The sequence below is a fragment of the Hyperoodon ampullatus genome, assembly GCF_949752795.1.
Source record: "Hyperoodon ampullatus genome assembly, chromosome: 6".
Taxonomy (NCBI): domain Eukaryota; kingdom Metazoa; phylum Chordata; class Mammalia; order Artiodactyla; family Ziphiidae; genus Hyperoodon; species Hyperoodon ampullatus.
Window position 1 is genome coordinate 118,494,132 of NC_136919.1, and position 18,590 is coordinate 118,512,721.

Genomic DNA, 18,590 nt, shown 5'->3' on the forward strand with positions numbered 1-18,590 from the left:
TTTGACTGGCAGACCATAGTTGGCCAACCCCTGTTTAGTAGCTTGGACGAGGGGGTGATTAATTCTGGTGGGGAAGGGGATGGGAAAAAGCTTGACAGAGAATGTTTGAGAGTGGGCTGGATGTGCTTTCCTGTTAAATTTGATGGTGGAGACACTAGAATTAGAAACTTCTTTGGAGCCTTGCATTAATTCAGCTGAGAGATGATGAAGGCTTATGGAAGAACAGTGGCAGTGGCAAGAGAGGAAGAGCTGATCTGAAGGATATTTAAAAAGAAGAAATGAAGTGATAGGAGTTGGAGATGGATTAAAAGCTATTGGAGAGAAGGAATGTGCCAAAGATTTTTTTTTTAATATTTCTAGTTTGGGAAACTGAAAGAATGAAAATTATAATGCCTGCAATTCTTTGTTCACTTTGAAACATCTCTGCTTCTACAGCTGTCCTGTATCCTTCCAGTCTCATTCCAGCCTTTCTCTCAGTGTTCCCTGTCCTCCTAGTATAGGATATGATTCCTATACTTACTGTCTTTTTAGTCCTTCTGGTTTGTCCTCTCAACTTGCTTTCTTTTGCCTTCTAACTTGGTCAGCTAACCTATGTTTTAAAAAGGAGGAGCCTTTCTTTGACTATCATATATTTTCTGTCTTTTATCCATTTCTTTTTCTTTTCCTTGCCAGATTTTTGAAATGAATATTTTGAATATTTCTGTTCTACCAATTGCATCCTTCATTCCTTGTATTTCTAGTCTTTTTCACCTTCTTAACCACTTCTAACATCACCAATGACCTGTTTTTTAATCACATTCAAAGATCTTCTCTTTCCTGCCTTTTCCTTCCATTCAGCACTCCTAAATAAAAAGCATTCTTCTAAGTGCTAGGGACACAGAGATGGAAGACAGAAGAGTAAACAGTCGGTAGTAATATACTTTAATGGGTACGATAAAATCATGTACAAGTACATGGGCAACCAGGGCAACTGTAGGAGATGAAACATGCTGGGAAGTTTGGGGGTTTTTCCCTTACAGCAATGAGAAACTATTAGAAGACTTTGAGCATTGGGGTGATAAAATCAGATTTGTATTTTAGGAAGATCACTTGGACAACAGCATAGGAGAGGAGATTGTCAGTAAGCCCAGTTGGGAAGTTTCTAGAGTAATTTAGAGGTCTTAACTTAAGACACTCATAAAGAGGGAGGAAATCAGAGAATCTTCCAGAGTACGTTTTGTCAACACCACCCTCCGTGAACTGAACTCTCAGCATTATTTGCTGTTTGACATTATTAGCCTTATCCTTTTCAATAAGGAATGAACAGTTAGAGTACAGCTCTATGCATGTGGCATTCTGTATATAAAGAGATATATAGAAGAAAGCTAAAGTATAATTTCTGTGCTCTAGAAGAATATAACCTTATGAGAAAGATAGGACATATACATAAGAACCAACTAAAAAATAGTGCAAGCCAGCATATAATTAAAACAGTGAGTATTAGAGATGATCAATGTTATAGAACTTCAGAAAAGGGGAAGATCAGATTGGCCCATGAGAATATCTCAGAGGAGATAAGTAGGGTGAGTGAATGGTAATACAAGATAAGTTCATATTGAGTAGAGAATTTCTGAAAGCAATTAAATATAGGGGGATTTCATCATCAGTAATCTGAATGGAATGGGAGTTTAGATAAGAAAGTTTATAATCTTTAATATAAGGTAGTTGGTAATTAAAATTGTGAGAGAGAATTCCTTGAATCTTTAAAAAAAAAAGAACAGACCAAGAACAAGACCTTGGTAAATACAGTAATCATAATAATACAAGGACTTCCCTGGTGGCACAGTGGTTAAGAATCCGCCTGCCAATGCAGGGGACACGGGTTCGATCCCTGGTCCTGGAAGATCCCACATGCCACAGAGCAGCTAAGCCCATGCACCACAACTACTGAGGCTGCGCTCTAGAGCCTGCGAGCCACAACTACTGAGCTTGCACGCCTAGAGCCTGTGCTCCGCAACAAGAGAAGCCACTGCAATGAGAAGCCCGCGCACCGCAATGAAGAGTAACCCCCACTCACCACAACTAGAGAAAGCCCACGTGCAGCAACGAAGACCAAAGCAGCCAAAAATTTTAAAAATTAAAAAAAAAATTAAGTGCCTTTAAAAAAAAGTAATAATAATACAATAAGAATAGCCTAGCATGTGATTCAGATAAAGTGCTTTTAGACTTATGAAGGAATCTATGAAAGTATAGTGTCATGGAAACTAGGGGATAGACTATGACCTCCTGTAATGGCCTTTCTTCTCTCTGATTAATTAAAATCATACCCATCCTTTAAGGCCTGCTTGATTCCCATATCCATGGCAGTTAATTAATTGCATTTTAATCATTCTTTCGGTGTGACCTATTTTCAATACAGTTGTTTTTTCTTGGCTAAGTTTGCAGTTTCTGGAGGATGTGAACTTGGTGACAGACATTTGTATATTCCCCTACAGTATCTAGCCCGGTGCCTATTAGGAGACAAATAAATCTATCAAACAACTTTAGGAATAATGTGGTCATGCCATCTCATGGCGATTTCTTTCTGCATCAGTTTTTAAGTTTACACGTGAACACTGTATTTTGGCCATGGTTTTTCTCATCATTTCATGGTATCTTGGCTATGAGATCACACGTATACACACGTTCCTGCTTCTCAGTACTCACTCTAGTCCAGACTCCTTGATGGATAATTACTGATCTCAGTGCTACATAAAATAAAATAGACTTGGGTAAATATACTTTCACATGTATGTCAACTTCAAGGAATAAGTAATTGGTAGTTAGATGAGAGGATGTAAAAAAGGAAGTGGAGGGCTTCCCTGGTGGCGCAGTGGTTGAGAGTCCGCCTGTCGATGCAGGGGACACGGGTTCGTGCCCTGGTCTGGGAAGATCCCACATGCCGCGGAGCAGCTGGGCCCGTGAGCCATGGCCGCTGAGCCTGCGTGTCTGGAGCCTGTGCTCCGCAACGGGAAAGGCCACAACAGTGAGGACCGCATACCGCAAAAAAAAAAAAAAAAAAAAAAGGAAGTGGATGAGTAGGTAGGTGGAGGTTTGAGAAAGAGTGGTTAGTTTGGTAAATAGGTGACATTTTACTATGTAGTTGAGTCCTAATTATCCATGGGCAGGTGGTTCATATTCTAGAATTTTGTGGATAGCCATATATTTCACTTAAATAATTAGACATAAGAACTCAATTTTTTCTATGAAAAAAAGTATTCTTTTAGTCTTATTCCTTAAATTAAACTCAAAGATTTCATTTTAGAAAATACTCACATATTTTTAATTACCTTGATATCATTCCTAGAACACTGCATCATATTTTGCTCTTTTTCATTTGCCATATTTGTTTGAAGTAGATACTTATGAAGTCATTGAGAGGTGAAAGGTCTCCATATTGGCTGGCAAATCATATTTGAAGAAATCTTTCACTCAGTTTAGGGCAATGATTATTATATAAAATAATTATTAACTAGAATAATGGGCTTATTATGAAATATTTTCATTTGCAAACATTGTAATTATTTTACCAAAACTTGCAAACCAAAGTTAAAACCTTTGTATTCTGAATGTGAATTATTTTAATAAATAAGAATTAAATGCTCTTTTATCCATTCCATTAACATGAGGAATTTAAAAAATATTTTAAATGTAGCTTTTTATTCTTAAATGTTCTTTTTTGCTTTATGCAAACTTGGAAAAAAGACATGCTTTCTTTTATAATTTTAAAGGACTTTTTTTGCAGTATGTGGGCCTCTCATTGTTGTGGTGTCTCCCGTTGCGGAGCACAGGCTCCAGACGCACAGGCTCAGCGGCCATGGCTCATGGGCCCAGCCGCTCTGCGGCATATAGGATCTTCCTGGACCGGGGCACGAACCCGTGTCCCCTGCATCGGCAGGCAGACTCTCAACCACTGCGCCACCAGGGAAGCCCAAGGACTTAATTTTTAAACTCTGTGATCTAATGAAAACATTATTTGACAAGCACTGCTATAATACTAGATCACCTCAGTGGTATATGAATCAATCTTTAAAATCTTTAAATTTTACAAATGATTCATATTGAGTCATGAAATTTGTTATAATCATTAAATGAGGGAAATGATAAATGCTTTTTGACAGCCAGTAGGTCTTCAGCTGGTTGTGATTAGTTGTTTTGATGACTATTTGAAAAAGGAATGGCCTGCTACCTTTTTATTTTTAGAAATACTACTTAAAATTTAATGTATTAATTAAAGTTATAAATTATTTTCAGTTGTTTTCTTTGATCTTTGTTATTCTAAATTAAATATTTTTTACAGAAAGTGTATAGTATGTTTGAGTGTGAGTTTTCTTACCTCTGATGGGGGCTCAATGAGTCAGAATTGCAACAAAAGAAAATTTAACAGCTCCCACTGCTGCCTTTCAAGATAAGTAGAATGACGGAGAAGACAGTCTGCAATAAGCCAAGTAGCCCAGTTGACATACTCAAAAGCTGTGTCTTGGGCTAGGGATAAGGAGAGAATTTGCTTTTGCAGGAATATGGGTTACAAAGTCTTAGGAGTTTGCTACTTCTGTATTTAAGTTGATGTAGCTTTTACAAAATAGCATCCTCACAGCCTGAAGCCCTAATGAAAAGTAATTAAGACCATTTACAGGTAGTTAATTCAGCTGTTAACTGGGCTCTCTGGAAAGAAGCTGTCCGCACCTAGCATCATCATTGCTTGCCAATTCCCTCACTTTTTTTTTTTTTTTTAAGGTCACGGTAATTTCTCCTCTAATTTCATTTGCTCGCTTTTCCAATGCTACTCTTTTAGTAAAATTGGAGTTTGCTGCCCTACTGATTATAACCATTCTTCTAAACTCCCTGGGACAATGCCATATTTCTTCTGTTGCTGTTCTTCCTCTCCTGGAACCCACCTCATAACCCAAAACTTATTTGAATGAGAAAAGTATCCTTACTTAGTTAGCATAGCTCCAGATCAGTCAGCTCTTCTTAACTTCAGCTTCTGTCCTTTTGCAAAGCATACCTTAATTCTGAGCCTCATTAGTAGATTTTCTCTCCCTTCTGTTTGGCCACTTGAATAATTCAAGAGTGTAGATCATCAAAAGTTGGTTGTTACTTTTTCACTTGTTAGTTTCCTAATTGTTCCACTTGATGAGGTATTTTCATGAAAATTTTTCATGTTATTTTCTAGTGTGTTCTGTTACCTACTTCAAAATAAACTGTCCTATATTAGGTACACTCCCTGCAGTTACAGAGGAATGGAGGAGCGACTACCTCATGGCAGCATGTCACGACTCACGGATCACTCCAGGCACAGTAGTTCTCATCGGCTCAATGAACAGTCACGACATAGCAGCATCAGAGATCTCAGTAATAATCCTATGACTCACATCACACATGGCACCAGCATGAATCGGGTTATTGAAGAAGATGGAACCAGTGCTTAAATTGTCCTAAGGTGGAAAACTTGTGTTGTTTAAAAAGCAGATTTTCTTCTTTGCCTTTGCATGACTGATTGCAGTAACTCACTGTTATGATGCTTTCAGTCAGGTGCAGATTGTGTCCATTGAAAAGTAAACTTTTGCTTTTTATATTGCAACAAACTTGTAACATCAAGGCATCCAAAATGCTAAGAATTATATCATCGCATAAATAATTCTTATTTCTAGGTTATGAAGAAATAATTATTTGTCTGGTAAGCATTTTTATAAACCCACTTGTTTTATATTTAGAAAAATCCTAAATGTGTGGTGACTGCTTTATAGTGAACTTTCATATAATATCAACTAGTTGTGAGATAACATTCTGGTAGTTCTGTTAATAAAACAAAATTTCAAAATTAAAGAAATTTTCTATGCAAGGTTTATTTCTCAGATGAATTGTAGGAGTGTGTAGTTTCCTTTCCACTAAGTGAAAAAGAACTGTGTTTTTAAACTGTAGGAGAATTTAATAAATAAGCAAGGGTATTTTAGCTAATAGAACATAAAATCAACGGAAGAATCTGATTAATCTATTGAAGGCTCTTTTGAAATTCTATCAAAATAATCTTTATTCAGAGAAATACAGGAGCAGGATTAGCGACGGAGTAAAAGCGGAGATGGGCATTTTCCCCAGTAATTGTGCTGTTTTTATTACTTTTGTAAATATTACTTTTACTGGCTGTGTTTTTATAACTTATCCATATGCATGATGGAAAATTTTTACTTTGTAGCCATGTTTTCCCATGTAGTAGTTTTGATTCATAGAGAACTTCATGTTCAGATATGTTCTGTGGAAGCATGTAATAGAATAAGCATCACACATTATAAGGTTTTTTGTGGTAACCATAATTACAAAATGGCAAAATGTTTCCTCTGTATTTGTTGTTGTATTTTTCTACAGTGAGATGTGATCTTGCCAAAGCCACCAGATCTTGGTATCCAGGCCCCTCCTGTCAGTGGGTTGATTGTCTGCACTTGCATTGCCCAGTAGCCAACAGGCTACAGCTTTTGCCCCACACCCTTATTTTCAGATCCTGGATCATTCTTGTTTATAACTGAAATATATATAACCTAAGTCCAAAGAGGTGATTAATTTGGGGTATTTGAAAATCATTGTAGCTAAATGGAGCATGATTAGTCCTGCTGTGAAGTATCTTTTAACCTTAAAAATATCAACTCAAAAATGTTTGACAGGGCTTCCCTGGTGGCGCAGTGGTTGGGAGTCCGCCTGCCGATGCAGGGGACACGGGTTCGTGCCCTGGTCTGGGAAGATCCCACGTGCCGTGGAGCGGCTGGGCCCGTGAGCCATGGCCGCTGAGCCTGCGCGTCCGGAGCCCGTGCTCCACAACAGGAGAGGCCACAACACTGAGAGGCCCGCATATAGCCAAAAAAAAAAAAAAAAAAGTTTGACATTTTGTCTTGTAAAATTTAAATAATTTATAATAAAAACTGTGAACTTTATTAGGCATGAAATTGATCAGAAGGGAAAGAAAAATGCTGGATGTGTTTTACAGAAAAGTATATTTAAACAAGGGATCCTCAACCCTGACTACAGATAAGAATCACTTGGGGAGCCTCTGATACCTGACACCTTCCTCTCATTCAGATGAGAACTGGTAGTTTTTTAAAAAGCTTTCCAGGTGATTCTAATCTGCAACCTGGCTGCAAGGTGTTTTAAACTAACTTGCCTCTGATGATGATGTGATGGCATCATGTTGTATCACGTGAAAATCTAGCTGGATTCAGTGTTATGCTTTTATATCATTACCCGATATACAACTGGAATTCTGGATCCCACTTCTAAGGATTCTTACTCATTAAGTCAAAGGTGATGGTAGGCCTTTAAAATCTGTAGTTGTAAAACGAAATAACACAGGTGATTCTTATGCAAGTATCCAAGAATCACACTTCAAAAAATATTCTAGACTCTAAAGAGGCCTGGCTTTGCCATATGCTAATGTTTTACCTTTAACAGGTCAATTTCTCTGAGCCTCAGTTCTCTTGTTTATAAATGAAGACAGAAGATAAATACCTACCTCACAAAGTTGTCAAATAGGTATCAGATGAAAAATCATATGAAAGCTCTTTGAAAATTTTAAAGTGTTATGAACTATAAGGGATTAAGATTATTGAGGATTTAAGAGATTTGTTTGAGGGCTACCATAGTACATTCCTTGACATGTGTTTAATTCATGTGTATACTTCTTCCTCTCCTTCTTTAAAACAAAAAGTACCAAGAAATTAGGTGTTGACAGAAGCTTTTATCAGGTGCAGAAGTCACTTTTCTGATAACAATAATCTGTGTATCATGTTTTTTCTTTCAAAGTTTGTATTAATATTTAATATTAATCCTTCTTAAGATATAGTTGAATATTTGGCTCAAATGCTTTACTTTTTCCTCCATCTTCTTTTCCCTTGAAACTGGAGTTAATACTCAAGACAAGTAGAGTCTGAATTCCGTCACATCTGACAGTTAGTAACCCTTTACTCTGAAAGCCAAACTTATAACAACTCATTTATAAATAAATTAGTAATTCTTGAGGCTTTTGTCTGAGGATTTCCCCTGAGAACAGCATGAGAGACCAAAACAAACATTCAGACAGAAAAATAATATAGAAGGTACCAGTTTCAGCTCAAAGATGTTGTCATCCATCGCCATCTGCATTATATTATCAATTGCCAAAATGTTAATTGGGGGCTTCCCCGGTGGCGCAGTGGTTGCGAGTCCGCCTGCCGATGCAGGGGATGCGGGTTCGTGCCCTGGTCCAGAAGGATCCCACATGCCGCGGGGCAGCGGGGCCCGTGAGCCATGGCCGCCGAGCCTGCGCGTCCGGAGCCTGTGCTCCGCAACGGGAGAGGCCACAACAGTGAGAGGCCCGCGTACCGCAAAAAAGTTAATTGGTTTCTTTGTGGGCCAAGTATAGACAGTTAAGTGAACATCATTATGAAAATCTTAACTTTGTGCTTCCTCATTTTTATATATTAATTTGTATCTTCCCTACTAAACTGTTGATGTATTTTTAAAGGCTATATTGTCCTCTCAGTTACTTTCAGTATCTTAGTTTTGCTCCACAAAATTTACTTAATATTGTTAATCCATTGTTTTAAAAAACCGTATTTAGTTTGGGTTGTGTTATTTATCAAACTAGCGCTCCAAATTAAGATTTTTTTTTCTTTAAAGAAACAGTTGGGGCTTCCCTGGTGGCGCAGTGGTTGAGAGTCCGCCTGCCGATGCAGGGGACACGGGTTCGTGCCCCGGTCTGGGAAGATCCCACATGCTGCGGAGCGGCTGGGCCTGTGAGCCATGGCTGCTGAGCCTGCGCAACCGGAGCCTGTGCTCCGCAACGGGAGAGGCCACAACAGTGAGAGGCCCACATACCGCAAAAAAAAAAAAAAAAAGAAACAGTTGAAGATCTATAACAAAACAACAATTTCAAGTCTCAACTAGCTTAAACCAACATGAGCAAGTCTGGACAGCTTTCTTACCTTATGTTTAATTTGTGTTGTGATTGGCATATGATAATGTTTAGTATTTTATTTGTTCAGTTGACAACTGAGAAAATAATAGTTCTCTCTAAAATGTTAATATATAACTGAAAGGTTTTCGAGAAGTACTGTGATTTCAGCAATATTGTATTGAATTTTTTCAGTGGTTAAAGCAAACAATTCAAGACAATATTAAGCTCGAAACAGTAGTTTCAACTGATTAATAACAACTAGCAGAGTGCATAGTACATAGTAGGTTTTCAATAAATATTTAAATGAATGAATAACTCATGTTATGCAACTCACTTTTACTCTAGCAGTGAAGTCTCACTTCAAAGAAATTTGAAGAGTCTAAATTTAAACTAAGTGAAATGAAGTCTCTGCTTTACCGGAATAATATGCGGCAATTAGTAATATGTGAATTGCACCAAATAAAGTGTATTTCTCCTAGAGTAACAGTCCATATTACTATTTTAATTAAAGAAATATATATACAAACTTGTACCAACACTTTATATTAATTTTTTTCTTTTGCGGTACACGGGCCTCTCACTGTTGTGGCCTCTCCTGTTGCGGAGCACAGGCTCCGGATGCGCAGGCTCAGCTGCCATGGCTTATGGGCCTAGCCGCTCCACGGCACGTGGGATCTTCCCGGACCAGGGCACGAACCCGTGTCCCCTGCATTGGCAGGCGGACTCTCAACCACTGCGCCACCAGGGAAGCCCTCACTTTATATTAATTTTAAAAGGTGATGAGCAATTCTTAGAGGCATTTAGGTTCTTGTTGGTTTTATGTGAAGTTAGATCTTTGTGTAGTAGTTGGGTAAATGAATATTCAAGTAAACCTTGATTAATGATGATTTTCTAAAAGCTGTTTCTTAGAGCAGATTTATGAAAATTCTGAGAATCTCTTCTAATTAGAAAAATTTACTACATTTTAACCTACCTCATTAGTTTCTTTGTGATAATAGCTATCAGTAACTGAAGTTGTAACTGTATTGGTTTAGGCTATATCCCCATGAAATAAAAGGAACTACTTAAAATTTTTGATAAAATAGTGGATCATTGGCTTGAGCTTAGAAAACATTAATATACCAAAATTTCACTATGATGATATTTATATTGCTTTTGACATGCCAAAGGTATATTTACATATTATCATACTTGGAATCAAAAGACCCATAATTATGATGTAAACTAGACAGCTCATTTAATTTCTCTTGGTCTCAATTTCTTTGATATAAAATAAGGATAAGGTAATCTGGGGCCCCGAAACCTATCTCACTGGACATTGTGAGGATCAAATGAGATAACAGGAATTATAGTGCTCTTTAACCTGTAAGTTCCCCTACTGATAGTATTTGCTTTTGTTAGAATTTCGGGGTTACAGAAAGCAAGAATAATGGTCTTCAGTGGTATTTAGCAGTAACATCAGAATAGGCAATTAGATCAGTATTCATTTGGTATAACCTTTAAATCAGCAATCCAATTAATCCTTTAAAAATGAGGTTCTTTTTCAAGAGTGGCTATGCCCTTAGATTGTATTGGTTCTTTATTATATGTTATACCAGAATATGCTTTCAAATTTTATATGGCTGAATTTGTAGGTCACTTTCATCAGAAATTTGGGGATCTCCATTATATGTTTTCTTTGATACAGAATGATATAACATTAGCTTGGTTTCAATGAAATTTATAAGAAATTTATAAGAAAAATATAAAGAGAAGTGTAAGCCTTATTTTTCTTTCTTTGAGGACTTTCATGTGCCCAGTTCTTTCCAATTAACAACAATTTTTAAAATGTGATTACTGTAACTTGTTGGTTTTCATCGTAGCAAAACTTTACATTTTAAGTGATAATATTATCTTGTTTGTATATTTGCATATATAGTTTTTAAACCTGCATAAAGTAAGGATTTCTCCATTCTTTTCCACACATAAGCACACAAAAGAGCATTTTTATAGAACCTAGATTTACAAAGGAACTCATGATTCTTTTAAACTTCTTTTATTCCTTTTTTACAACTGATTAAAATAAGAAAAAGTGTTTACATTTAATTCAGCTATGTTTCTTAGTAGCTGTATGATTTTATACATTATTCTTATATCATTTTAATCTATTTTATATGAAAAAATTATGTTGACATCTCTTAATATTTTAGTTCCCTTCTTTTTTGTTCCAATTATCTGAGTTTGGAGAAAGGAGTAGGAAGACTAAGCAACCTTTACCTTCCATCTGACTATAATTAGTCTCCTGGGTTTTTTTCTAATGTAAATTCTATATTTCTTTAACAGCCAAATTGATATCGGGTTATAATTTTCTCTCAGGATCCAAAGTATTCTGAGAAAGAAAATGTTAAGGTCTATCCAGAACCAGCCATCTTTTCAGACATTCCTATTTGGTTGATTTATAAAGATTTAATATAATAAGTTAATAAGCATCTTTCTTATTCTGTGATCTCTAATTAGAAAGTAAAAATTTTGTTGCCATAAAGATAAAAGAAGGTAAATTTTCACTTATATTTTAGTCAAATCCCATACCAGTACAACATTATTCCTATAAGTGAGAGTCATTCAGTCTATTTAAATGTATTGAAGGTTGGTTTCCTTCAGAGTACTTTTTTTTAATAATCACTTTTCTCAGAAAATCTATTATGTCCTTTCTCGGACATTTTCATTGGTATGATAGCATTGTTCATAATTTTTTTCTCATTTTATTGGCCACTGTCACCAGTTTTCCCTGATCAAGAGAAACAAGTTTTTTACCTTGTAGTAATTTGGGTTTTGAAAATTCAGTGTTCCATTATTTTGGTAATTACCATTCACTAGTAACATTAGTATTTATAAGACAGTGCTATTTTTCAAGCTTGTTATTTTATCATATTTCCTGAAGTAGGGTGAGCTACAACATTATTATTATTATTGTTGTTGTTGTTGTTGTTATTGCCCTGGGGGTTTTGTTATATAAGTCAGTTTGTTTGTATTGCTAACTTGCAAGTATTTCTTTACCTGTGTTGACATGCTTACTGACATAAAAGAAAAAACTTGAGAGCTTAACAATTTCTTTTTTTCTAAATTGGCAGATTTTTTTAATGCTTAGTAAAAATGCATTATGTTATTTTTAAATACCACAAAACTTTGTGTCAGAAGACCTGATTTCTAGTGTTGCCTCTGTTTTCAATGAGCTGCGTAACTTTGGAATTTTACCTCTTGGGACCTCAATTTTCTCATCTGTAAATGAAAGGAACAAGGGGATTAGAGCAGGTAGTGTCTCAAATTCTACCTGTCTCTGATTTGGTTATCCCTTGACTATTTTATAATCATTATCTAGGCTTACTTTTATTCTTGTTATTCTTCCCATGAACTGTATTTACGAGATCAGCCTGTACTGTTAATGCAAGTTATACTCAAATTAATAGGATTCAGATATGTTGCTAATTTTGTTTCCCATTCCTGATTTTAAGTAATTTTATTTTATTTTATGTTTTTCGGCCACACTGCGTGGCTTGTGGGATCTTAGTTCCTCGATCAGGGATTGAACCCGGGCCATGGCATTGAAAGCACCAAGTCCTAACCACTGGACCGCCAGGAAATTCCTGATTTTAAGTAACTTTAAAGGAGGAAAATCATATTACAGATAATAAAAGTAAAAGGTTACAAATAATTGACATGACCTTTTTTTCTCCCAAGGGAAAAGTCTCCTAAAGAACCAGCATAAGCACCTTAAAATTGATGTACAGAGGGCTTCCCTGGTGGTGCAGTGGTTGAGAGTCCGCCTGCGGATGCAGGGGACACGGGTTCGTGCCCTGGTCCGGGAAGATCCCACATGCCGCGGAGCGGCTGGGCCCGTGAGCCATGGCCGCTGAGCCTGCGCTTCGGGAGCCTGTGCTCCGCAACGGGAGAGGCCACAACAGTGAGAGGCCCGCGTACTGCAAAAAAAAAAAAAAAAAAAAAAAAAAATTGACATACAGAAAACAATAACATGTAAAATTCTGTGATCTTTGTTCTCTTAAATATGAATGTAGCTATTTAGGCTAAACTTTTAACAAAATGTATTCAAGTTAAAATTAGTAAACAAAGCAGTGATAGCACTGGCCCATATAGCTAATTAAAAAGCTATTAGGTTTTACTGACATTAAAATGATTATAAAATGTAAAAGGAATTTAAGAGGAATGGATTGAAATTTTTCTGTTCAATAATTATTCTTAAGCTGTATTCTTAGATTCATTGCATAAATACAGTTGCAAGATTGCTATGGGCAAGTTAATGTCCTGCTTTAAAATATTGTTAGAGATAAATGTGGTGTGTTATTTTTTATTTTTTTCTGGCTCTGCAGAAGATGTTTCTCTAAAGCCTCCTTCTGTAATAAAATGTGGAGATTCCATTAGTTCCATCCTTCAGCAGAGTTCTCTTGTAGATTTAATTACATTCTCTGAGAACCAGGCCAAGGAGGTTCCTGTTACTTTTAAAGATCATTGTCTTTCTTCTAATTGTCTTCATTAGCTTATATCAATCTCTTGAACCCTTGGTCTATAGATTTACAGTCTAGGTATTGGGTTTGGTGTCTGATGGGTAGAGAAGAATAATGGAAAGTTGATATAGGAAGGTGTACTGGTTTCTGGTGTGATTTCTTTGGCTGTACTTGATTCCTTGTCTTTGGTCAGTTCACTGGATCAGACAACTCTCCTGTCTTCCGGAAATTAAATTAGATGCCCAGCTTCTCTCATTCAGACATGCCTGTATTACAATGTTATTTTAACTGCCTGTTAAAAACAGCCACTTTAGGGCTTCCCTGGTGGCACAGTGGTTGAGAGTCCGCCTGCCGATGCAGGGGATGCGGGTTCGTGCCCCGGTCTGGGAAGATCCCACATGCCGCGGAGCGGCTGGGCCCGTGAGGCATGGCCGCTGAGCCTGCGCGTCCGGAGCCTGTGCTCCGCAATGGGAGAGGCCACAACAGTGAGAGGCCCGCATACCGCAAAAAAAAAAAAAAAAAACCAGCCACTTTATTTTCAGTTCTCTGTCTCTGCATGTTTTGATATTACATTTGTTAAGCTTGAGTCTGAGGTTTAAACATTTCATTGAGTATTTTCTGGGTTTTGATAATGGGATATTCTATAAGATAAAACAGATAATCCTAGGGTGATTTAATTTATATTTATCCATCCACTATTTTTCTATTTCTCTACCTACTTATCCCCTCCCCCAGTTTTGAAAAGGAAGTTTATGTCTTCCCTGTCTCTCTCCCTTAGTCCTGCCTCAGATAATTTTTCTTTGAACTACTCTTGTTGGCAGAAAGATTTAATATGAAATAATTCTATATTTCTGAGACAAGATCAACACAGTAGTTCTTTACACTGAGCTGAGGTGTTTATGTACTTGAAAATATTGTGTTTTCTTTATATGTGAACTTAAAATTATTTTTTTAATCATGAAAAGGACTCTGATTTGAAAATATTAGTCTGGACATTCTTGTCATCAGGTGCTATTTTTACCTTAGCTTGTGAATTATCATAGTAAATCTGAATTCTTTATCATTCATCTTTTTAAAAAGTTAATTTCTCTAAAATTATCCCATTTCACAGATCTTTAATACCAACTTCAAACAACTTTTCTGCTTTTATTTTCAGAAATGCCAAATTCTGTTTTCGAGAGTTTTATTTTTTCATTACAGTTTAAACGTATTGCATATGTGAAGGAGTGATGCAGTTTAGAAATTTACTTTGGCATGATAAAGACAGCAATACCACAATCCCTTACTCCCAGTCCCCAAAAGAAAAGTCATTTGACACTCAAAAGCTATTAAATTGTCTTATTTTTATTTGAAAGAGCTATGGAAACTGTTTCTTCTAATTTAAACTTTTTAAATTAGGAAAATACCAACTTTGCTGTATTTTAATCTGTTAGTAAATTGGGGATATTATTTATGTAAGTATATATGTCTACAATTTTTTATAGTTAATAGTTATTTCACTTTCTGTAATATACGATACCTGAAGCTCACATTTATTTAATGTGAGCTTTTTTTTTTGATACTTTGTTTTGTCTTATTTTCTTAATGTTGTACAGTATTGTATGTGTTAGGTTATCACAGTCATCTCAGCAGAAAACTCTTCCATAGATGGACTGTTCTTTCTGAGAATCAGCCCAAGGAGATTCATATTACGTGGTCATAGTTGGATAATATTATTCTGAGCTGTGTGAAGTTGCTGGTTTTGTTGATCAAGTGTTAACAATTTCATAATATATATTCAAGAAACAACCAAACAAAGATCCTTTAGAACAGATGTAATGACTTCCCATTTCAACTCTTTTAATCAACCTACCAGGCTTTATGAAAGAGACTCAAACTACAGATAACCATAGGTCTATCAAGAAAATTCTGCTTTGTTTTGCTGTTAAATTGCCCAGTTTTCAAAGATGTTTAATCAAAATGACTTCAGGGTTTCCCTGGTGGCACAGTGGTTGAGAGTCCGCCTGCCGATGCAGGGGACGCGGGTTCGTGCCCCGGTCCGGGAGGATCCCACATGCTGCGGAGCGGCTGGGCCCGTGAGCCATGGCTGCTGAGCCTGCGGGTCTGGAGCCTGTGCTCCGCAACAGGAGAGGCCACAAGCAGTGAGAGGCCCGCATACCACAAAAAAAAAAAAAAAAAAAAAAAATGACTTCAGTAATTGAAGCAAATATCTTTGGGGAATACATAAGTTACATACGCTTTCATTAAATCTATGTGTAGTTTTTAAGCTTTCATTATTGAAATATTGTCATACATCTAAATATCATTTAGAGGCAAAATAACTCCCCTCCCCACCCAATATCTAATATGGACTCAAGTTTTGCCAGCTATAGAATTTTATCTTTTTTTTTTTTTTTTGGTATGTGGTCCTCTCACTGCTGTGGCCTCTCCCGCTGCAGAGCACAGGCTCCGGACGCGCAGGCCCAGCGGCCATGGCCCACAGGCCCAGAATTTTATCTTCTTGATAGGCATTCTAAAATAATGAATACTATTATGTTATGTAGTCAACAAATTTGCCTTAAAGTGCCATTTAAAGATTTTCTTTATGCATATGTTTCAGGTTGTAAGAATTAAAATATATGCGTATAAAAAAGCATATAAAATTAAGAAGCTCCTACACAGGAAATCCCCAGTTTTAAATAGAGCTATGTTCTAAAAGGTTGCAGATTGCGTTGTTCCAAAGTCATACTACATCTCCTCATATAAATAATATTTTTGTGAATAATAAGGGTAACAGATAGCCAACAAGAGCTGACCTAGTGCACTCCAGTATTAATCTAGGGGTCTTGGTTTGGAATAAAGTGTTAGTGACTATTAGCCCTTTCACCTCTCTTAAAAACAGACAAATACATTGTTGTTAGCACAGATTACTATCAGTTAGTAGAATATTAAGCTTTAAAAGTGGAAATAATTTAGTGTTGGTGGAACTCTTTTGAGACACGAGGTACCATTTAAATGACCTAACTTGGGAATCTGCTCCTCTTTCCCTGAGGAAAAGTGCTGTATATTTTCAGTGACCTTGAAGAAAGGAGCTAGTCATTTGTTTTTCATGCGTCACATGAAGTCGGGGCCTTACTGATCTCATGTTTTTCAGTTCAGAGGCTGTGTCTGGAACATCCTAGATATCCTGCATCCACGCTCTTCTAAGTCTGGCTGTGTTTCAGGCTCTGTCCGCCCCCTTCAGGTAGGCCTGTCTTCCAGCCCTGCTCCTTGCTATTAAATTTACAGATGGGCACCGTCCATTCTTGTTTTAAAAAAAAGTCTTTCCTCATTGTACTGTTCTCAACAATGACCACCACCTTCTCTTTTTTTCAAGAGATATAAAGGTAGAAAGGATATTCTTTTTTCATTATTTTCAAAAACTATTATTCTTAAACAGCTGGCACTTAGCAATTTAGTTTTCAAACTCTAATCTGAATTAAGTTGATGAGGTGATTCTAAAATCGATGCTAAAATTTTAATCTTGCTTTATCATATAAACATCTAGTTAGAAGCTTTATGCCAATAAAGACTTGTATTTTGTGGCATTAGTTCTTCATGTTTCTTTTTTATGTATTTAAAATCGCTCATTCATCTCCAAATGAGTGGAGAAGTTCCTGTTGAGCTCTGTATAGGACAAGTGCGCTTGATTAGAGCATGAAATGTACTTTCACATTAGCTGGATGTGCTTTGCACTCTGCTCTTGTAGATTTATTTTGTTTACAGTAGACTGATGTCAGTTTTTGTAAATGTTTTTACTTAGCACTTTAACTGTGAGTGTATAAACTGATTTTAAATGTAGTGGTTGTATATTTTGGTTATAAATTGGAGATTTGTAATAAAATTAAATGATTTGTTCTGTATTTTGTCATTAGTACCTGACTGAGTATAGTTTTCTACCTCATCTTCTAGACTCTATTTAACATATTACACTGCTATTTTTATTTTATTTTTTTATTATATCACCAAATTTACTTAAGAAAAATAGATTTGAACACTTTTTTTCCTCCAGTTGACAACCTTTGAGAGATGTTGCTGTTCAATGTGGCACACAAATTAATAAGGAAACATTTTGATGATGGGGCATTATATTGAAATACCTTCGCATACCTCCACCTCCTACCTCCTTTGGAATTAATGCTGCTGTCGCCTCTTGAGTTTAGATTCAGTTGTCAGTAAACCTAAATTAAATGTAGCCACAGTCTTTAAAATGATTGCATAAAAAAGAGAAGTAGTTAAAGCTCTCAGAAACATGATATGTTACAATTATAAATATGTGTAATCAGGCTATACGAAATGTAATACTATTTTAAACATTACATTTAAACTAAAAAGCAGTTTCATTTTGCCATTAAAATTAATAATGGTGCTTCACATCCAAAAGAGGTGTGGAGGTTTGATTATTTCTCATTTGAGAACAACATAAGTGCCTTCTTGCCTCTGCTTTTCCATCTCATGGATTCTCAAGGGTTCAGAGGTCATGTGGTAGCCCCCTTCTCACTTATGGAACCAGCTTTGAAAAGGCTCCAAATTAAATATAATCCTTGGCAGCTTTATTCCAGTCCTAGTACAGAAAAATCAGGTTATCTCACCAAATTTTTCAGTCCTCTGATAAAATCTGCAGATGCTTCTTAATTTGCCTCTTTGCTAGGAAAGATGAGAGAGGAAAATTCTCATCCATCACAACTGTAGGTAACAGTGAACTATGGAAAGCACTAAAGTTTAAAGCAACGTATCATCATTTGGTCTCACTGCCGATGTTCAAATGATGTCAGTAAATCTTTCACACTAGCAAATTATAAGTTGAAATTTTTTCTAAAAGATTGAAGGTAGCCACAATTCTCCCAGGCACAGATAGAATGGGTTTTCCTTCCTGCAAATTGGGGGAGAAGAGATAATTACTTTATTATTCTACAGTGGGAACAGCTGTACTTGATTCTGTGCATTCCCTGGCCTAATATCCATGCATCTGGGGGTACAGTTAGCTCTGAAAAGTTCTAAACAGAGTAGGTAGATCAATGAAGGTATTACATAGTAGTGACCTTCTAAGCCTGGATATGAAACAGCTTCATTATATAGACATTTCAAAATACCTATGCAGCAAGAGGAAAATAGACTTTTCAACCAAGTAT

At 36.4% G+C, this 18,590-nt stretch overlaps 1 protein-coding gene across 3 annotated transcripts in view; it reads left to right on the top strand.

Moving 5' to 3' along the window:
* FZD3 (frizzled class receptor 3) overlaps positions 1-5,614 on the top strand; it is a gene marked incomplete at its 5' end in the record, with an annotated part of 87,081 nt that extends 81,467 nt beyond the window's left edge. For all 3 annotated transcript variants that reach the window (XM_079707091.1, XM_079707092.1, XM_079707093.1), the window contains one exon: positions 5,237-5,614. In XM_079707091.1, the coding sequence (XP_079563217.1) occupies positions 5,237-5,450 (214 nt within the window). In that variant the 3' untranslated portion in view covers positions 5,451-5,614. The remainder of the gene's footprint in view (positions 1-5,236) is intronic.
* Between the last annotated feature and the right edge of the window lie 12,976 nt (positions 5,615-18,590).